We start from the raw sequence: 23,106 nt of genomic DNA, 5'->3' as shown, positions 1-23,106 counted from the left end.
CTTCAGAGAAAATATCCTATACAGATTTGGAACTCCAAGAAGAATTATCTCAGATAATGGCCCCGCTTTTAGAAGCTTTAAAATTGGGAGATTTGCACAACATCACAAAATAGACTGGAGGTATACCTCCATCTATAATGTGAGAGCAAATGGGTTGGCAGAAGCATTTAACAAAACTCTCTCAAAATTGCTAAAGAAAGCTGTGTCCAAAAATAAAAAGGATTGGCATGAAAGACTTCCTAAGATGCTATGGGCCTATCGTACCACATATAGGACCCCAACATAGTGCACACCATACTCTTTAGTATTTGGAACTGAAGCAATCCTACTCCTGAAAATTCAAATACCCTCATTAAGGAAGGCGTTGCAGAATAAAATATCAAATGAAGATAATGTTCGACTTCGCCTAGATGAGTTAGACTCTCTTGATGAAAAAAGGATAGAAGTACAGCAAAATCTTGAAGTTTACAAAGCAAAAATGTCTCAAGCTTATAATAAGCTAGCCAGATTCCGTACATTTACAAAAGGAGAAATGGTTCTTGTCCTCAGACGGCCTATCATCACCAACAAGCGGGCAGGGGGCAAATTCAAAGCAAATTGGGAAGGTCCATATGTCGTGGAGATCGTCTACGAAGGAGGTGCATACCAACTCATTGATGACAAAGGAGAAAGACCCATGGCACCTATTAATGGTCAGTTTTTCTAAAGAAGTATTATCTATAATGTAGAATGTTTGTCTATGACTGGAACGTCCCGGGTCCCTTAAAAATTAGGTAGACCGGTCGTATGCATTGCGACTTCTTGAGGCAAACGTTAATTTTTTTATGAACTTCCGTCTATAATGAAATGCCATGTAATATTGAAGTTTCATTTTCATGAATCAAAACATGTTCGCCCATCGACATATAAAAGTTTTGAAGTTCCTTCTTCTCTCACCCAATCTCACTAAAATTTCTTCGTGAGAGAAGTATGAAGGGGCCATTTGTTTATATAAAAAATAATAAATAAATTAAATGTATTTCCTAAGTTAAACAAAATACTCAAAATATTCAAATCTCAAGACTAGTCGAGAGCACCGATCTCAAGACGGTCTAAAACACTCAAATCTCAGGACCAGCTGATAGCACCAATCTCGAGGCGATTCAAAATGTTTAAAATGCAAAAATCTCAATATAAGTCGAGAGCAGCGATCTCGAGGGATCCAAAATATCCAAAATACCGAAATCTCAGATCAGCCGAGAGCACAGATCTCGAGGCGGTCTAAAATATTAAAATCTCAGCATCAGCCGAGAGGACCGATTTCTAGGCGGTCTAAAATACTCAAATCTTAAGATCAGCCGAGGGCACAGATCTCGACGCATTCTAAAATATTAAAATCTCAGGATCAGCCAAGAGCACAATTCTCGAGGCGATCCAAAGTACATAAATCTCGTGGATCGCGAGAGTACCCGATCTTGAGGCGGTCTAAATACTTAAATCTCAAGAACAGCCAAGAGCACAGATCTCGAGGCAGTCTAAAATACCCAAATCACGGATCGACCGAGAGCACTCGACCTCGAGGGTGATCTAAAATATCCAAAAATATTCAAAATTCACAAATCTCAAGATCGACCAAGAAGACGGATCTCGAGTCGATCTAAAAATACTCAAACATTCGGATCAACCTATAACAACGATCCTGATGCAACAACAATACTAAGATCAACCGCGAAAATAAATCATGAAGAAATAGATACATATATATATATATATATATATATATATATATATATATATATATATATATATATATATATATACAAATATAATCTAAAAACAATAAAAATAATAATAATTGGTAAAAAGAAATATGATAAAATGATAAAAAAGGGAAAATAAAATAAAAGCAAATCGAGAAAATATAAAAATAAAATAAAACATAATAATAAAATAATAAAATTAAAATTAAATAAAAAATACAAAAAAATAAAAATACAAAAAATAAAAATAAAATAATAATATATATATAATAAGATAAATTAAAAACAATATAAGCAATATATATATAAATATATAATTAAAATAAAATAAAAACCCGATAATAAAAATAAAAATAATCAATCAAATCAAATGAAATCAAATAATAGTCATAATGATAATAAAAATAATAAAATAAATTAAATATATATATATATATATATATAAATATATATATATATATATATATATATATAACAACAAATCAATTAATCAAATCAAGTAAAACAAAGAATAATAATATAATATATATATCTTTAAAAAATAATAATAATAAAATAAAATAAAATACATATCTTATAAATATATATATTATATACAAAAATTAAAATCGATAAAAAGATAATATATATAATAATGGTAATAAATTAATAATATAAAAATATAAATAAAAATAACTAAAAATAATAAAAATAATAAAAATAGAAATAAATAAAAATAAATATCATATATACGTGATATAATATAACAAAAATATATATAATGTAATACTATATATATATATATATATGTTTAAGAGAGAGGAAAGGCTGGGGTGTTCATGAGAATGTGGTGGTGTGGGTGTGCAGTTGCCCCATGATGCCAGCGGTTGACGGGAACCACGACATGAAGAGCAGTTGCCAAAAATGTTTTAAAAAGAGGAAGATCGAAGGAGAAGACGAAGAAGGAAGAGTGAAAGGGAAAGACGAAACAGAAGGTTCTCATTTTTCTTTAAAACTATATATATATATATATATATATAAAAGTTGTCGCCCTACCGCCGATGCAGTCACGCCATCATTGTCTCTTGTCGTCACGCCTATCGCCGCTGTCGATCGCCGCGTTGTCGTTCGCGTAGTTCGTCATCAACATCAAAGAAATATATATATGTAGATTGGAGCCGCTGCCGCCATCACCAACTTGGTCGACGCTAATATCGTTGCCCATTTGCTTGCTGTTGTGTTCCTGACGAGGAGCCGTGAAGACGAAGGAGCCTGAAATCTGGAAGTTGTAAAGACGAAGGAGTCAAAGCATGAAGATGGAAGATCTTGAGAAGCCACCGACCACGCAGCAACGGATACCCCAGCGTCGCCTTCTAAAGCCGTATTCATCTGAAATGTTTCTCCGCTCGGCGTCGATGAGAATAGCGATACCATTCTCTGAATTTTTCTCGTGCTTGTGATTTCAAGATGAAGGGACGCCCTCACTATAATCAAGAACATTGTGACCTATGCAAAAGAACAACAAGAACGTGAGCCTAATCAAAAACAATCTTGCCATCTCCAGAAGCATCATCAAATCAAAAGCCCTCCTTTGCTTCGTTGTCCTACTAAAAAAATGGATGATAATAGGTGCGTTCATCGTAGCTGGAGAAAATTTACCAAAGTCGTGATGCAGGACTTTAACCTTTGCCGATCCGCACTCAAGCTCACAATCCCCGATAGCGAAGCACTCAGATGCCGATCACGAATATTCAAGGATTATTGGACTCTTGGTGAATTTCCGGATGATAGAGAAGAGATGATGATCAAAGAGACAACGGTGGTGCTCGACTAAGTCCTCGTAGCATCGAGCACTATCCCTACTATTATCATTCCAAAGCTATATTCAAGATTGGAGAAATGAAGCACCTCGTTCGGCATGAGTAATTCGGAGGACAAAGTGTTTAAATGATGCCACTCATTTTGTTCTACACAAAAGAAAGTACGAGAGAAAGCGAGAGAGAGAGAAAGAGAGAGGCCATGAGCACTATGAAGTTCTGCTGTGAATGCAACAACATACTATACCCGAAGGAAAATAAGGAGCAGAAAATCCTCCTTTTTTTGCTTGTCAATCATCGTGAACACCAAGAGATTTCTAATAACAATTGTGTCTATAGAAATGAAGTTCGCATTCATCTAGGTGAGCGTACTCAAGTTCTCAAGGAGATGAGTCGATCTAACTCTTCCTCGTACTCAAGACTATCGGATGCACAAAGTGCAATCATTCGAAGTTGTCTTCTTTTCAGGTCGCTGCGAGAGGGGAGGAAGGTATGACACTGTTCTTCGTGTGCTGCGGTCCAGATTGTGGCCATCGGTGGAGGGATTAATATGCATTTAGGATTGGTCAAGTTCAAAGTTAACATCTACTGTTGTGTTCTTCAAACTTTGAATAATGTTGACATAGTATATTATCCACGTACTGTGTCTTATAGTGGTTAAGAACCATCTCTTTGCTAGTTGTAGTTCAACACTTTTTGAGCTTCTAGTTCATTTGCTACTTTGTTGTGTTAGAAACCATGAAAAATTATAAAAATCGAATTTTAAACTTAAAGGACATGAAGAGAAGCATTGTTTTAATGGAAATGAATAATAGGGAACTCGGGAAAGTAACTACTATGTTACATAAAAACTAGTGGTGAATTATTGCTTGGCAAAGGATTTCTTGATTCATGCAAGATGGTGTATCTGTTTTTTCCAGGAGGCCAAAAAGAGCCATGGTCACCTTCTACTTTCAAAACACTTTCAATGTAATTGATCCCTTACGAATCAATAATAACCTTGGTCACCAACGTAAACTATATGGCTTAAATACTAATAATAAATGAATTAATAAGTAAGTTGCATTGAATGGACGTGAGTTGATTGCCTCGAACTTACTTCAATCGAATGACGATCAAATCTATACCGTTCATCTTAAATTGCCTCGAACTTAAGCTATTTTCTCTTGATGAAGATATCACAACCTTCCAATCATATAAACATCTATCTTATGGTGATCAAATCTGAGTCATTCATGTTGTCTCGAACTTAAACTATTTCTGCTTGATGATGATATCACAACCTTCCAATCATATAAACATCTATCTTATGGTGATCAAATCTGAGTCATTCAGGTTGCCTCGAACTTAAACTATTTCTGCTTGATGATGAAATCATGGCCCTCCAATCGTATTTCCTGATGATCGAATCAGAACTATTCATCTCAGATTGCCTCGAACTTAAGCAATTTTTGCTTGATGATGAAATCACAACCTTCCAATTATACAAACATCTGAATCACTCATGTTGCCTCGAACTTAAACATTTCTTCTTGATGATGAAATCATAGCCCTCCCAGTCATACCTCCTGATTATCAAATCAGAACCGTCCATCTTATATATTGCCTCGAAACTTAGGCTATTTCTAATTGATGATGAAATTCTAGCTATCCAACCCTATGACCTTATGCTAAAACATAATGATATAATCATGATGATGGTGATGCTATCATGAATGAAAATGATGAGAAGCATGAAATGAGAAGCATGTCATTGTGTGCTAACCATGATAATGATAATGCTATCAATGATGATTCTGATGCTAAACATGATGATATAATCTTGATAACGATGTGCTATCATGCATACGTGAACTAAAGAGAGAATCTAAAAGGCGGGGTTCCACCATTCTAAAAGATGCCCATGGGATGAGCATGGATTAATATATTAAGATGCATGGACGGACTACATTTAATGTTATATTGTTGCACATGTTTTGCAACTTCGAAGCTTACTAAGTATCAACCCGAGTGAAGATTGGAGTTAGCTAGAATTGATGTATCAATCCAATGCAGTGAACTCATCCCAAAAGCAATGGCGGGAAAGATTTATCTCGAGGCATGATGATATCTAAAAATAAATATATAAATTTCAAGGCAATAATAAGTTCTATATTTTTAAGCAACAACGAGGGCATGCAACGTGGCGACAAAGGCACGGCAGACGGAGTATATATATATATATATATATATATATAAAGTTATATATATATATACATATAAAAAGTTATATGTTGTAGTGAATATATATATATATATAATAAATAGCAAAATTTATAATTCGCACATTTTGTTCCCTTTTACTTGTACTTGAGCCCTTAATCGGAGATTCCTAAGACTTCAGTCTAGGGTAATTAATAATGGAAGAACCTACAAAAATACAAAAAATAAATAAATAAAAACTATTTGTGATTCGATATATCGCCTGGTGTCTTTTCACCGACACGATGCTAGGGCGTATATTTTCGATCCCACAAAAACATCGCTTTACAAGTCCTTTTTAACTAAAAAAAAAGGGCTTGTGTATCTTTTTGATAATGAAACCAACTTGCATAGGCTTGGTGACTCTTTTGATGAAGAAATGTGCTAGTGAATTAAATACCCTTTTCTTGATCAAGTTGGAAAGAGTATTTGGACTTATTCATAGACTCAAACTTAGTTGAATGGGATTATTAATGAAATCAAATTAATTAATCTAAATCAATCAAATTAATTAATCTTTATCAATTAAATTGATTATATCAAATTCATAATAAAATCAATTTAATTAAATTGAATCAACTAAATTGATTATATCAAAATCAACTACTAAATAAAATCAAATTAATGATAATTATTTAAGTCAAATAAAACTATGTCAATGAAGCCAAATTAAATCATCAAATCCGAATTGGACATTTGTAGTTTGCCACATTCAAATCAAAATCTTGGTGCTTTAAGAAATTTCAAATTGGATGTTTATAATTCACTAAATCTCAAATGGACCTTTGTGCTCCATCAAATCTAAGTTGGACCTTTGAGGTTCCCTATGTTTAAGATTAGATTTTTGTGATTACTTAAGTTTCAAATTGGTTCATCATAATTTTTCAAATTATAAATGAAACATTCATGGTCCTTCAAATTTAAATCCAACCTTCACTGTCCATCAAATTCTAAATCAAACCTTCATTATGCTTCAAACTTTAAATGGTCTTCACAGTCTACCAAATTTAAGCCAGATCTTCATAGTGCACTAAATTCCAAAACATATTTGACTCTCATAATTTTCTAAATGCAAAACAAGATTGTTGTAAAAGCTTGAGTTTCAAAACTTGTCTCCATAGTTCTTCAAATTTGAAATAGAAATTTTACCGTCCACCAAATTCAAATCTAGCATTCATGACTCATCATATTCAATCTGAGCTAGTTGTCATTGAAATTTAAATTAGACCTTCACAGTTTATTAATTTCTAAACCAAATCTTTGCAGACTGCCTAGTTCAAATTAAATCTTCACATTTCTCCAAATATAGATACTCCTGTGGATTATTTGTTAGAACTTCTTGAAACTTGACTCTATTCAAGATGAGTCTTTGAGATCCATCAAAACCACCATCTATAAAGACACATTCTAGACACAAAGCCAAATAATCAATAAGGCCAAAGTCAATTTATGAACTCGATTTAAAGAATACTGAAACTTTGTAAACACCAAAGCAAATTAATCCTTCTTCCAAGAAACTTAAGATGGCCAAAGAACACTATAGAAAAGCATTTAAAAAATTATTCTTTTGTTTAGAATATTTTTAAATTTTAGTACTATAAAACTAGCATTATTAAAATCAACTCACATGTATTTTAAATGAAATGGTCGAATTCAACTAGAAGTCGCAAATTAATCCTTTTTCCAAAAAAATTAAGATGGTCAAAGCACACTATAGAAAAGCTTTTAAAAAATCATTCTTTCGTTTAGAATATCTTTAAATTTTAGTACTATAAAACTAGCATTATTAAAATCAACTCACAAGTATTTTAAATGAAATGGTCGAATTCAACTAGAAGTCATAAGTCCACAATATTTGAAAGCACATAAAACTCTACAAATTATGAATTTGTGACATAAAGTTATATTTGATATATTTTCCTAACTCTAAATATTGAGCCTACAAAAAATATAAGGATAAATTCTTAAATATACTTCATGTAATTCAATGCATGCATAATGTGGAGCACTCAACGCAATAACTAGCATTTAAATGAATACGGTTAGAATGGTAATCATGCCCTTTTGCCTATGTTCCCCATTATTTGGATAATTGAATGGGAGTAATGGTAATGATGGCCTCTGCCTCTCGTGGGAATCCTCATTCCCCCAACATGGGTTAGTGGGCATATTTAACTAATATATTTATCATTAATTAATATTTAATGATAAAAATTTATCTATTGCTAGTTACTTGTTTATTTTTTAAAAATTCATTAATTTTAGTATTTAATTGTAATAGTTAAAACTAATTATAATTGAAGTAAATTATTAATTTAAATATTTAACAATAATATAATATTAATAATATAAATTTAATAGAAAAATAACAACAAAAGAAAATTATATATATATATATATATATATACAACAACAACCCTTAATAAGGATATAAAGGAGCAATATCTTAGTTCATATCAAAAAAAGAAAATTTAAGAATGTCTAGTTATCAAATATATGTTTTAAAATATTTTATTGAATTATTTTTGTGTTTTGAATAAAAGGCGCGTGCTTCTTTTATAAAAGAAACATTTTTGAGTTATTTCGAATCTTATTACCTTTATGTTGGTGAGATATAAGAAGCGGAAGTTTGGTTCAAAATTCTCTATTACTGCCTTATTCTCTTTTCTTGCTTTTTAAATATCTAAACAATTTCATAAATTTTTCTTTGAATTTAAAAAATGGTGTGCAATGTAGCATCATGACATCAAAACTCACATTCCATAAATAAAATTATTTTAAGCATTAAACAATGGAGATTGAACAATGGCCAAAGAATTCATGGCCAGTGGCGTTGGTCCCACTAAAAAAGAAGAATGTGAGACATTCAAAATGTCTAGACTTTAAACTTTATTGGACTACAGGCTCCATTTAATTCAAAATCTAGTGTCTAATGCAGTATTCCATTTAATTCAAAATCTAGTGTCTAAAAAGTAGATAGCAGAGATTCTCATCAAGGCTTTTGATAGACCCTTAATTTTGTGTATTTCTCCACAAATGCATGAGTCATAAGAAGTATTAAAGTGTACCCGTATTTGGGGTATTTGAATCCACACTAATTGTTGTCTAATTATCTAGCTGAAGGGATTTGATCAGTGTTGCTAATCCTGATTTAGAAGATTAAGAGCTAAAAAAGGAGATAATGAATTCAAGGTAGAATTAAGGAGATGAAACGACACCTCAAACTCATTCATCTCAAGACATCCTTGCATTCAATTTCTTGTATTGGTTATTGCTTGATCACTCTTGGCCCGTGGATATTTATAGAATAGTATAACCCCTTTGGTCCAGACAATTAAACTCTAATCCTATATGACAATGATAATTATCCTATGATTGCGCTAAAGCCATGTGAATCCCACTATTAGGTTTAACTCTAATGAGTTTGACATGATACACCCTATCTCTAAGCGTGCACTCATCCTCTACCTCTTATGCGGGACCTAACATGATCAAATTTTCAATCCTAATCATGTTTATCTAATATGCAATTGGGGCTCTAACGCTAGCATTCATAATCATGAAAAAACATACGACATTCAACAGAAAACCAATACCAGTAATTGAAAGAAATCAAACAAAGTTAGTCTTGAGAGTCATGGCATGAGGCACCAATGAAGGTTTAGCTTCTCATGGTGTAAAGAATCCTAATACAATCCAATACAAGTGAAAATATTAAAAAATATAATGGGAAACTCCCTCAAACTTTTCTTCAAGTGAATTATGGCGGAAACTCTCACATTGGAGAAGAAAATGCTGTCTAGACCAATACACAATTGGTTAAAGGAGCAACGTCTTCTCATCTTGGATTAATTATCTTCAACATCCAATTGGAACCCTAGCAGCACCTAGATAGCTTGTCAAAAGATCCCTCATAAAACCTAAATTTCGGCTTTTAAACTGTGGGTAACATGCTAGTGCACAATTGTGCTTCGAGTATGTTGGACTCATCTTGATTATTCCTAGTACTTAGGCTCGATTTTGTGTGAAAATCTGGCATCCAGAGATCCACATGGCAAACGAGCACTCTTGTGTTCTGTTTAATAAAACATGCAAAAGCTTATGCTTTTTAGATTCTTCTATCCAAAGTTCTGCATGCTCTTAACACACCAGTGTTAATGATGTGCTTTTATCTGGAACTGATCTTTTGTATTTGTTTCACTTAGAATCATGACAGTTTTGCTGTTTCCTTTCTCCCAACCCATGTTTACCTTGGCATTAAGCCCAAACTCCACCATATAGCACTAAAATAGAACAAATCATGCATGAAGACCAATAATACATGGATTTACAATACAAAATACAAGTATTTCATGCACTCATTAATATGATAATATAATAGCATGAATATTTTAATGCTTTATGTGAAGTTTGTGGCTTCTTAGCAAGGGGCATGCATGTGTGGACCCAGCTTTTTTTTGTTCCCATTTAGTTGTAAAAGCCATTCAAGCCCTGGATTCTTGGCTTTTTTCCATGCAAAAGCCATGAATTAAGTCTTGTATTAAGACTTGTTTTGTTGAGTCTTTGTTGTCATCTTAGTGTTAAGCGTGGAGCAAAACTGTTAGCATCCTTCTTTTACCTTTTTTTTCCTCTCTGGGAGAGAAGAAGAAGAAGAAGAAGAAGAAGAAGAAGAAGAAGAAGAAGAAGAGAGAGAGAGAGAGAGAGAGAGAGAGAGCAATGAGGGTGGCGGTGGTGGAAGGAGGGATTAGTGGGCCGGTGGTGCCGTATGAGCTGTCGAAGTTCTACTCCGACGTGGTTGAAAGAGATGACAAGAACAGATAGAGATGAGAAATTGAGATGAGTAATTGAAGGAGGAATCTTTTCTAACTCACAATAGGACAAGTGCAACTCATTTATGGAAGTAAGCTTGTTGAAAGTTAGCGACAAGCTACTTGACATGCTGCTCAAGTTGATACCAGTCATATCCAAGTGTTGCAATGAAGTGAGATTAGAAAGCCAATGATAATCATGCCTAATTTTATCAAAATAATGGCCTCTAGTGTCTAGATATAGAAGGCTCTTCAAGTTGATCAACCAGGAAATCCGCAAGGAATTGATATGGTTAATTTAGAGGAGTTTTTTTCAAGCTAACTTTGAAGGAGAAATAGGTCTTTGCAACATTGCCTGGTGGTCTTCAAGGTTATGGCCAAAAGCTTGTGCTTAATGAAGACAAACTAAAATGGTAAGACATAATGCTCCTTATCGCTCAACTAGTTCTTGTTAAAAACTTAAAATTTTCCCCTACTTCTCCTCCCACTTTGCAGATCAACCCTTTTAAACATTGTGATATTTATTGCTTTAAGTCTAGAGTTGGTAGGATTTTAATTCTCATTGCTTGTTTATATGACATTTTTAAGGGGCCTGAAATTATTGTTCGAATTAGGTTTGGAATTTTGTGATATACCAGTTAAGTAATCCAAACCTATTATTTTGATAAATATTAATTAAGAAATTTATGATATTATTTGAATATTTTTTTATTTATTAAAAAATAATATTTCCACATTATGAATATTATGAAAAATCCATTAGTAGAAATCCTTATTTTGAAATTATAAAATTTTCTGAAATTTAATAGATGGTTTATTTAAATATTTTCATTATTTGTCAATTACCTTTTTACTTGCTTAATCATGTGATAAGATAATTATTTTATTTCAAATATGTTTCAAGCTTTATATTTTAGTTATTTAATCTTTAACTCCTTCCAATCAGTTGTTAATTACTTGTTTATTTAATTATCTACTAAATAATTTGTTTGACTATCCACTTGTTTATAACCTCTATTTATTGTTTAACTATATATATCTTTGTTGGTGTATTTCTATCTAAAATTTTATTCAAGGTTTTGAATTCTCCTGAAAGTGGATCATGCCATTTTTTATCTAGGGTGGAGATTATAGTCTTTCTTTGATGATATATTCACTGAAATTGTGAGGATGGTAATTAGGAAATAAATTAGATCATTTGGCGACTTAGAGCTAATATTTCGATGTTTATCTGGCTGGATTTCTGCAAATTTGAGAATATGGCATTTTATGCTACATGGATGGAATTGCTTGAGTGAACTTGCAAGTTATGATAAGGAGTTGAAAGAAATAAGTCCTAAATAAGGAATTATTATGTACTCCTAAAGGTATTATTATGTAGTCCTGCAGATTTAGAAGCAAATTCTAGACTCAATAAGTCCAATTAGGCCAAGTGCTCAATATAGAAAATATCCCTTACCATCTTAACTTCCAAACTACAAATTTCAAATTTATTGGATTTGTAGATTAGGAGTCATGATCTATTAAAAAGACTTGTCGAGGAAGATGTCTCAATGGACAATATTCAGGTTTAGCATGATTTTTCTCACTCTTGGAGAATAAATTTGTTAGAGTATTAAACAAAGAAAAGGTTCAGGATTGTCCTAAGTTTCTTACCGCAAAATATCGTTGCATTTGATGGTATGTTCTTCGAGTTATGCATTTTGAAATGAGACATGTTAGAAGTGTTAATATGTAGAGATTGTGAGCTGTAAATTTACAGAGTGATTGGTATCTAGTAATGATTTAGGATTTTATTTATTTAATTTTGTAAGTAATTTTTGTCTATTCAATTATTTTCCCTAAAATAGGATCCTGAAATTCTGAATTTCTCCTTATATGCGAATATTTGAGAAAAATTGTGAATACTCTGCACTTTGACTTTTGTTTGAATGATTTAGTGTATTGTTTTTTTTTAATTTTTAATATATAATTTATTCAGTTTATCTAGTTTTAATAAATATTTATAAGTATATGTTAGCTTGAAAAATCTGGGAATTTCTGAACTTGTACTCTACAAATATTTTTGTATCTGAATGTTTTTGTCTCCAAATGAACTATACTTAACTTTGTTAGTGGGAAGTTACACCCTAACCTTGTCGACAAGAATCTCTTGAAAAATGAAATTTCAGTTTCACACCATGTCCTTTCGGTGAAATAATTAACGACCATCTAGCACCGTGTCTGTTCAATGATATAATAAATGACCATCTGATATTTCTGTCTAGGATCACCAAGGGTAAATAAATGACATCTGATATCTCTAGCTTGGATCACTGAGGGTAAATAAATGACTTGTAATATGTATAGTAAATTTGGAGACACAAACTTTTTGTCCTGCCTTGAAGTTGTTGTATTTCTGTGATCGTATTTCTGGGCTTTAACTTTTGGAGAATAACATTTTTGGTAGTATTCTTTTATCAGAATATCATACTTTGTATTTTGTTTAAATTATGATTTTGGAGACTTGTATTATTCTAGAATTCCGGTATACTCGAAACACACTTCTTAAATTTCTGGTTTAGTCTAATTATGCTTTCGAGACTTATGCTAATTTTTGGCTATTTACTATATTTTTTATTTACAACTTTGAAATATTGTATTTCTTTTCTTACAATATTTTTGGATAATGGTATTACTTTAGAACTATACCTCTAATGGTCTATTTGTTTTGTATTTGTTTAAACTATATTCAAACTTTGAATTATTCTTAGTATTTTAAAATTGAGATTTTTCAACTTTGTTTATTTAAATAATTTTCAGTGGATCACTTATTATGCTAGTAAGCTTATAAAGTTGTTTTAATTTTTTTTCAAATTAAGAATAGAAGAGTAGTGTGTACTTGAGAAGCCTAGAAATAAATGATGCCATGCCTTGTTGTAGAAGTTGAGTTGTGTTTATGCGACTTGGTTTCCATATTTTTGTACTTTAGACTTCTTGTACCCCTGTATTGAATACTCAGTAGAGTCTGTAATCTTGTAACTAAGTTGGTTTGTTATAGCTTTGCCTTCCTTTAATTATGCTCTGAGGCCTTGCAGGTCTACTGGGTTCACTCCCAATGGGTCTGTGGCTGTTTGTTCGCACACCGAGTCTGGTTGGACTGGGTTCTGGGTGTGACAGCATGTTGATGGTGTGTTGATGATGTTCAGAAGCTAAGCCCTTTCCTAGTCAAATGTTGTGGCGAGCGATGGTGTGTGCACAATTACAGGCAGGCTAAAGTCTAATCACAGTTTGAAATGTCTTTCAATCGTATGTAATAGCATGCTTTTTTGAGTGTACGTTGGTGTGAATGCTAAAGTTATGTGTATTAGCGATCTTTTCTTGTAATATGCCTTTCTGTATGTGCCTTTGTAAGTTGAAGAATGAATGGAAGATGAGTAGCTCCTTTTTATATGGCTGAATCCCATCTCTCCCCTATTAACAACTAAACCCAAAGTTACTCCATTTGCAGCATTTAATTAGAACAATTTGCCGGGTGCTACCTTGTTTTGTGTTTTCTATGAAGTGTATATGAGGTTTTTTCTTTTGTTATTGAAGTCCATAAAATAAAAATATCATCTTGCAATCTGCGTTAGATAATGAAGTGACACCCATGGCTTATGGCTTTTCCATCTGAAAGAAATAAGGATGTTCATAGATGTAATGTTTCTTTCTATTGTTTTATACTTTTTAGAAAGTGGAGTACATTTTGTGGTGGTAATTAATCTTGCACCATTTCTAAGGTAAGTGCATGGATGCACAAACATACAAGTGAAGATTGATTGAGTATTTGTCTTATTGTTGCTTAATAGATGTAACTATATGCGATGAGCTTACTTTGTATTGTTGTTGTGTTACTAATTAAACATAAGAGTTTATGGCATTGTCTCTATACAATTGTTGACTATATCTTTTAACCTGATTCTTTATTGTTGTCATGTTGCTAATTAAGTGAACAAGTGCATATGAATTTAGTATTTCTGGTGTTGTCATCTAATAAATATTTAACTATAAATGTTAATGGATTTTGCATTGATGCCATGTTGCTAATGTAATATTTTTATTGGATCGATGCAAATCGGTCAAGTAATGTGAAATTTTATTGTTGTTTTCTGTGTTGGTTGTGTGTTACCTAGTATTAAGTTAATATGATTTTTAAAGCAATTGATAAGTGCTTGTGTGATAAGAGTGCGAAGTGTTTTTTCCTTATGATGAGCATTAATTTTATCGGGTTTTAACACTAATATGTGTGTATTTATGTTACTTTCATACATATAGGTTTGTGAAGCCGAATCTTAGAGAAAGAAGGCAATGTAGATCATGAGGGCACCATTTGGAGGAAATCTTGAGAAGGTTCAAATGCGAAGACATAAGTCGGATTCAAGATGCTAGAATGTGTGCCAACCTCCTTGTATTCAAGCTAGCGCAATAATTTGGAGGGGCACAAAGGCAGTCACATTCTAAGTGTTCCGGCTTGTGCATGTGTAACAAGATCTCCACCAACGCGGCCGTTCATTGAAGAAGCAAAGCGATCTACGACGTAAATGTGTGCCCGTTTACGTTACCTCAATGAAAGCATAGTTTCGGGAGTGTTTCGGACCAGTACTGTATCAGGCCACTGTAGTATAAATACTGTAGCAGGTACGATTCACAGACGGCCAAAAAAGGAATTGGCCAGAGAAGCCACAAGGGCATGTAGAAATTCCACACGCCCGTGTGTTAATTCCACAAGCTCGTGTGGAATATCCACACGGGTGTGTGGATTACCGATTCCAGCCCTTTAAAAGCTGATTTCAGCCCCGATTTCAGTATTCTTTTCTCCATCTTTTCCTCAACTTGAGAGGTATTGGCTAGGGATTGGGAGAGGTTCTACGGCTCTGATATTGCGCTCCGTTTGGAAGAAGGTTAGTGGGAGAGATTTCGTTGGCACCCATCCGGCGAGGTGTATCCTAGGCCAGACAAAGGGACCTTTGGACAAGTAGAGGACTCTCCACAAGACCATCGTCATGACTATTGAGGGGGTTTTCTAATGGATTTATTACTTTTACATTTGATTTCATTGATTGTAATTAGCTCCATGGAGAGCTAAACCCCCTAGTGGGTACTTGGATTGTGAACCCTAGGATGTATTCGTTTCATTGAACCTTGTTATTATGCTTTCATTGATTGATGTTTTTATTGAGTTCCAATCTTGAATGCATTGATTGTATGAATACTCCCTTAGAGTGACACTAGGGTTGAGAGTTCTTGTTGGTAACCCTTGTGAGTGAGTGACACAACACGAGAGTTAGACAAAGCTAGATTGGAGACGGTTGAGAGGGTGAGTCGAGAGGTAGCGGACCGTCCCCTTTCCCATACAGTGTGATTTATTCTACCTTCAATTCCTCGAGTTCTTTGTGGTCATAGTAGAGTGAATGGGCTAAGGGATGACCTTCCGCTGGGGCTTAGTTGTGAGTGCAATGGAGTGAAGTGTTGAAGTCATTTTAGCATCTAGGGCTTAATTGTGGCTAGGGATCTTCTGCCTGAACCAAAGGGTTAGGTCTACATATAGGAAGAGGATTTATCACTTGGAATCCGTAGAACTCATTGCAATTCTATACGAGTGCGAGGTTGAGAGATTGTTCAATTTCTCCTATGGGACATGTATAGGGTTAGGCATGGTTGACCTTAGATTTGGGACAATGTATTAAAGGATCTCCACGACCCATTAATGCATTAGTTAGGAAGCATAATAGAGGGTTTTTGCACTTGAACGATTGTCCTAGGCAGATCAATATCTGAGTACCCCATTTATATCGATTGCCTTACCTCTCCTTTACTTGTGCTCTCTCTCTTGTCTCTTTTACTTTTGTTTGCATTACATATTATCACACAAATCACTATTCATATTTTGCTTAGTTAAGAAACAATTTATGTATTTTTACTCCCTACTCCCTATGGATACGTTACCCACTCACCTGGAATTCTATTACTTCGACAAACCCATGCACTTGCGGGACATACGCAAGGGGCGTTGTCAGCAATCTACTATATGCTATTACTACAAGCTTTTCTTTTTCAGCTTCAAGTATGCCAATCTAGATTCAAGTTTTTGATGGGGTTAGCCTTTTTAACTTAATTACAGATATTGGTATTTCATTTTTTGTGTTATAGGCATTTGAATAGCGAATCTCTTAAAGACTTTGCCACTAGTACTCAATGTTAGAGCAAGTCTTTGACAAGCTTGACTTGAATGGTCATATAAAATGCATAGTTAATTTCTCAGTTTGATGGTATTCAATGAACTAGATGTTAGAGAATGCAGAGATTAGAAGGATTTAGTGGATTTTGAGGCATCTAGGAACACTGTCTTTTAGGAATTTATCGCCCTCAAGTCTGCAACAGATTTTGCAATAATTCCCTCAGGATACAACGAAATCCCAATATTAAACTTGGCAAAAGAGTAATAATCTTCTTTTAGAATGTTTTTGTATTAAAAAAGGATGAAGAGTTGTGAACCAACGGTTGAATTTGATTAGATGTGTCTATTAGAGAAACAACTGACAAGTGACATCTCTTGCTAAAAATAATAAGAATAATAATAAAATATTATTTAATTCAGCCCAAGTGCACATTCATAGATTAAATAAATAAATAAATATAATATTATTATAATATATATATATATATATTAGACGGCCTATTTGCACTTTTCTCAACTCCAATTATTTGATGTTTTTATTATCTTGTATTTTATAAAGATATGTTCATTATTCTCTTTATCCGGTGTAAGACTAAACTATTCACACATACTACAATAGCAATCCCCCATTTAGTATGTGTGAAAATGATATAGTCATATTATGGCTAAATGTATATATAAAGGTAACTTTCATTTTAAACCTTAATGTAGTGTAAGTAATTCAAGAATTTAGCAAAATCACAACTGGCTGAAGCTTAAACTCTGATTCCATCGGCCAAATCGGAATTGTCACACATGTTTTGCTATTAATGACATTCAAATAGAAGTTCTCTATGAAATGAAAAACAACACTATTAAGGCTATGTGCTCCATCTTGATTTCATAAAATTTTACAAAGTATACTTAACTTTGATAGAAGCGGCACCACTTCTCAATTTTATATAGGTGGAGTTTTTGCTTCACTAAGAGTGTTTGATTTCTACACTCACCCTCTTAATAACCATGGTACTAATTTCCTAATCAACAAAACCTAGTATTCAAAATACTTATTCCACATGATTGCAAAGAGCATAGAGATACTCATTAACTCCCTCAGGACAATTGAGGAAGGTGTCATCTCCAAAGTTACCTATTTCTATGCTAACTCACAATTCCATCTAATCGTGGTGTGTCTATGCTAGGTGGGTATTTCTACTTGTCACAAAGCACATCAAGTATGATAAATAGGGATTTCGCCACAATGGCAATCAACCATTCAAACACGCAACTAGATTCAAATAGAATGGACTGCAATAAGGAAAAAAAGTAAATCGCATAAATCCAACAGACAATGTCAAAAGATAAACCCTACAATTCAACTATGACAAAACATCTAACAAATTAGTCCTGCATTATTGGAGGACAATCTTCCAAGTTACAAGATATAATGAGAATAAATGAAGACAAAGAAACTCTCTTCTTAATCGCACAGGATATAGATCATCGAAAAGCTCCAAGGAGCCTTCCACAAACGCCGCCAAGATAAGCTATATGGCTATAGTCTTTTTCCCCTTGAATGTAGATCCAAATCTCCTCTTGGAATTGCCTATGGAGCCCTGGAGATTTGACTCCTTTCATCCCTAACTTTGTCTCCAAGAAAAGAATCAAAGATTGCCTAAAAATCCTCATCAGATCTATATATACTCGATGGCCTATCGGCTGCTTACGGCCATAAGGATGTGGTCGTAAGGAGCCAGAGAAGATAGGTCGCAAGCCATATAAGAACACTTACGGCCCTAAGTCCCATTCGTAAGGTCTTTTGTTTGTGTTAAGATCGAGCTTACGGCCGTAAACGCTGTGTTGTAAGCTTCAATGTGCTTCCTCTTACAACTACCCTTATGGGCATAAGATTGGGTAGTAAGTTCCTTTGGATGGTTCTTATGGGCATCCTTATGGGAAAAAATCCTTCCCATGAAGTCCTCTGGTTTGGCTCTAGACTTCCCTTATGAGTATAAGCATGCCCAAAGGTTCTCTAGAAGAGGCTTACGGCCATGAGCCAAGTGATAAGCTACCTATAAGCCATCATGTTTGCCTTATCCTTAATTAATCCCGAGAGGGTTCCATATCCTTTATTTTAGGTCTAGGATGCTTCTTTTGGATCTCTTCATCTTTTTGTGATTGTTGAAGCCTGAGAATGCAAGACACACTAAGTTTAGCACCTAATTACACAATATAATCCTAATACAAGCCAAATGAGTGTACAAAATGATATAAAATAATAGAATATTGTACACATATCTAATATCTTGAAATATTATTTATTATCATTTAAGATATTGTAATATTCCAAAAAATTTTATTTAAAATCTTGTAAAATTTACATAAAAATTGAAAGATACCCGTGAATCATATTTGGATAATGACACATGGAGTTACTCTTTCTCTATATTATAGAAATTGAGTTTTCTTTGAAAGCTTCTAACAATACAAAGATATGGAACCCAAATTATGGATTGGTGTCATGGTTATAGGGTTTTCTATCATTGTCACTTATAATAGATCGGCCATAGGAGTCATGGCCAAGGTATCATTCTACCCGGAATTTTTCCTTAATAATTCACTTGTTTATTAAATTATTTAAAGAATTTGATAAACTTGTAATGCATTCGCATGTCACCAAAAAAATATCACAAATGAAAAGTACACATTTACATGATATATTTTTTTAGTATGCATAAAATATCCCATGCATATTTCTATTGCAATAATAAGTGTCTTGTGCTATCGTGCAAGTAGAAATTAAAAGAAAAACCCTTTTGCTTTAAATGTTACACAAGTAAATATTGGGTGTTGCTTGAAATTAAAACCAAAATAAATCTTCATTAATAAAAATATACATTTTGATGTTTCTTAATGTGCATGACCTGGTTAATTAACTAAGAAGATAAAATAATTACAACTATTTGACAAGAAAAATACATTTATGCTTTCTTATATTTTGCTGAAATTTTACTAATATATAAACATATTCATAGAAAAGAATGATGATATAGTTTATTGTGTTATGAAATGTTCAAGGAACAAAGTTAGGTGTGAGCAAAACTGGGCATCCAATCCGGTTTACAAAATCTGATCTAGTACCCTATTTTTAGGATCAGTAAAAACTTGACCCGTATTCGACACAGTTTAAACCGGACATCGAAAACTTGGTCCCAATTTAAACCGGATTGGAAATCGGATATCCGGATCCAATTTAAGTTTTGTTGGCTTATGAAGTTTTTTTTTATAATAACATTACATAAAAAAAACAAATACAACAAACTTATAATTTTTTAAAAGATTAAAATATTATATTATTCTATGCCCAACAAAAATAATAAAAAATTTTATCAATCCAAAGTAATACAAAAAAAGAACTAAAATATTTTCAAAAGCATCACACATCTATCAATAATGAAGCTAGAGAGAACGTAGGGTGATGAGGACCAGAAGAGAGGAATTAAAAGAAAAAAGAAAATACTTTAAAGGGAATGGATCAGGGATTGGATTTTTTTTTTTATGTTTATCCCTTTTAAAATTTAAATTTATTATATATATATATATATATAACTCTTAAATTAATTAGATTACGGATTTAAATTCATTTTTTACTTTTAGACTTTATAAAATTTAATTTATTAATGCATAAATATAACTCTTAAGGGATTAGATTATGAATTTAAAATGTTTTACTTTCGCACAATGTAAAATTTAAAGTTATATATAAATAAATATTGAAAATCATCTCTAATTCGGATGCCTAGTCATTTTTCTGAGACCTAGATTCGATCGGTTCTCGTCTTCAAAAATTTTGATTGGGCACACGATTCATTTTTGGATTAGGTACCTATAAAATTAAAAATAAAAAATTGGATACCGACCCGGATCATTGGATCAGGGCTTTTATGCTCATCCCTAATCAAAGTTCTGTTTTAGAGAATGCTGACAATGTTGATTTGATCTGACAAGTCATTGGATATGGAATTTTTTATGATTTTCATACTTTCCTATGTCATTGGATATTTGTGTAAGTCATTTTTTTTAGACTTAAATATTACAATAGTTTCCTAAAATTTAAAATTTTAACATTTGAAAAATAGACCATCTTCAACATGGCATAATAATTGTCATGCCTCGACTAGCGGGCCGGGCACCTGATAATCGCTACCTTAATCGAGGAGGGACACCCACATCAAGCCGCATAAAGGCTAACAAAATCCGTAAAATTTCACAATTCTAAAAACAATTAAAAAGAATATACTATACACATGGAATGGAGTATGACAATAGCATAGAGGAAGCAACAAATACTTAAACCTATTAATGGAGTTCAAGAAATAATATAGTCACAAAGAGTACACGGTTTCTAAGAAGAACAAACAACAAACGAGTCTTGCATAAGGGGTTTCAAACACACTAATTGAGCCATGCTCTTATACAATGCAATATGTTTCAAAAGAAACATACATGATATTGGACATGAATAAAGCTAGGAGATAAGATAATGTCCAGCCTCCATCTCACTATAAGCGCTCTTGACAAGGTCCCCTTGTGTATATCCATAAGTGCGGGTTTGTCAAAGTAATAATCCCGGGTGGCGGGTATCGAATCCACAGGGGAGTAGGGAATAAAAAAATACTTAATTCGATTCTTAACTATGTGAAAGATCAATGATAAGAAGTGTGATAATGATTCAATTCTCAACAATAAAAAGCAACAAGAAAGAGGCAAAAAGTAAAGAAGGGGAGGGGTAAGGCAATCAATAGAGATGGGGTACCGGATAATGATCCGCCTAGGATAATTGTTTTCAAGTGAAAGAAACCTCTATTATGCCTCCTAATCAATGCAATGGTGAGTCGTGGAAATCCTTAATTACATAATCCCAAATCTGAGGGTCAAGCTATGCCTAACTCTATACATGTCCGGAGGAGAAATCGAACAATCTCAACACCTCGCACTCCCATAGAGTTGCTATGAGCTCTAGGGATTCCAAGTGATAAATCTCTTCCTAATTATAGACCTAACCCTTTGGTCCAGGTGAAAGGTCCCTAACCACAATTGAGCCCTAGATACTTAGATCACCTCAACGCTTCACTCCGTTGCACGCGCAACTAAGCCCCGAGGAAGTTCATCCCTTAGACCATTCACTCTATTATCGCCGCAAAGAACTCGAGAGCGGAGGTAGAAATCTATCACACCGGAGGAAGGGGGCGCTCATGTACCTCTCGACTCACCCTCTCAACCCTCTCCAACCTAGCTTTTGTCTAACACTCGTGGTGTGTCACTCACTCATAAGGTTACCAACAAGAACTCTCAACCCTAGAGTCACTCTAGGGAAATGTTCATACAATCAAGAATTCAAGGTTGGAACTCACAATAAACATCAATTTATTGAAAGCATAATAAAAGAGGTTCAAAAGAAACAAATACATCCTAGGGGTTCACAATGACCAGTACCCACTAGGGGTTTTAGCACTCCATGGAGCTTAGTACAATCAAAGAAATAGAATGTAAAAAGCAAATGAATACATAAAAGAAACCTCCTCGATGGTCAGTGTCGATGGTCGTGGAGAGTCCTCTCCTCTTGTCGCAAGGGATCCTTTGTCCGGCCTAGGATACACCTCGCCGGATCGGTGCTGACGAAAGCTCTCCCAATAACTTTCTTCCAAACGATATGCAAAGTCAGAGCCGTAAAACCTCTCCAAAAACCTAGCCAATACCCCTCGAAACCCTAGCCGAAGCCCTCTCGGAAGTTGGGGAAAAAATGGAGAAAAGAATAGCAAAATCGGGGTTGATTCGGCTTTAAATAAAAATTTGGAATCAGGCGACTACAGGGCGTGGATGCTTTCACGCGCCCGTGCGGAATTTCACACGGGCGTGGATAATTTCCACGCCCAGTGTGGATTCTCTAGCTGCGATTTTCGGCCTGCTGTGAACAGTACCTGCTATAGTGATCTACCAGAAATACTCCCGAATCCACTTTTCATCGAGGTAACATAAACGGGCACACGTTTATGCCGTGGATCACTTTTAGCTTCTTCAATAGCCGGATAAGATGATGGAGATCTTGTTCTATGTGCATAAGTCGGAATGCTTGAGTGTGAGCGCCCTTGTGCCACTCCAAATGGTTGTGTAAACTCAAATACGGGGAGGTTGGCACACACTCTAGCATCTCGCACCCGACTTATATCTTCGCGTTTGAACTTTAGCAAGATTTACGTCCAAAATTGGTGCATTGTGATCCACATTGGCTTCTTTCCTTCTTAATTCGTTTCACAACCCTACATGCAGAAAGTAACATAAAA

The 23,106-nt window shown here is 33.8% G+C and overlaps 1 protein-coding gene across 1 annotated transcript; it reads left to right on the top strand.

The window, feature by feature from the left end:
* Positions 1 to 3,737: 3,737 nt before the first annotated feature.
* Positions 3,738 to 4,084, top strand: LOC120258482 (DNA-directed RNA polymerases II, IV and V subunit 9A-like). The gene is given in 3 exon segments (XM_039265945.1): positions 3,738 to 3,928; positions 3,930 to 3,951; positions 3,953 to 4,084. Coding segments are annotated over 3 exon segments (345 nt in total).
* Positions 4,085 to 23,106: the final 19,022 nt, after the last annotated feature.

Source organism: Dioscorea cayenensis, chromosome 1 (assembly GCF_009730915.1).
Source record: "Dioscorea cayenensis subsp. rotundata cultivar TDr96_F1 chromosome 1, TDr96_F1_v2_PseudoChromosome.rev07_lg8_w22 25.fasta, whole genome shotgun sequence".
Taxonomy (NCBI): domain Eukaryota; kingdom Viridiplantae; phylum Streptophyta; class Magnoliopsida; order Dioscoreales; family Dioscoreaceae; genus Dioscorea; species Dioscorea cayenensis.
The sequence above is the reverse complement of the archived record's forward strand: the minus strand, read 5'-3'. Positions and strand labels throughout refer to the sequence as shown.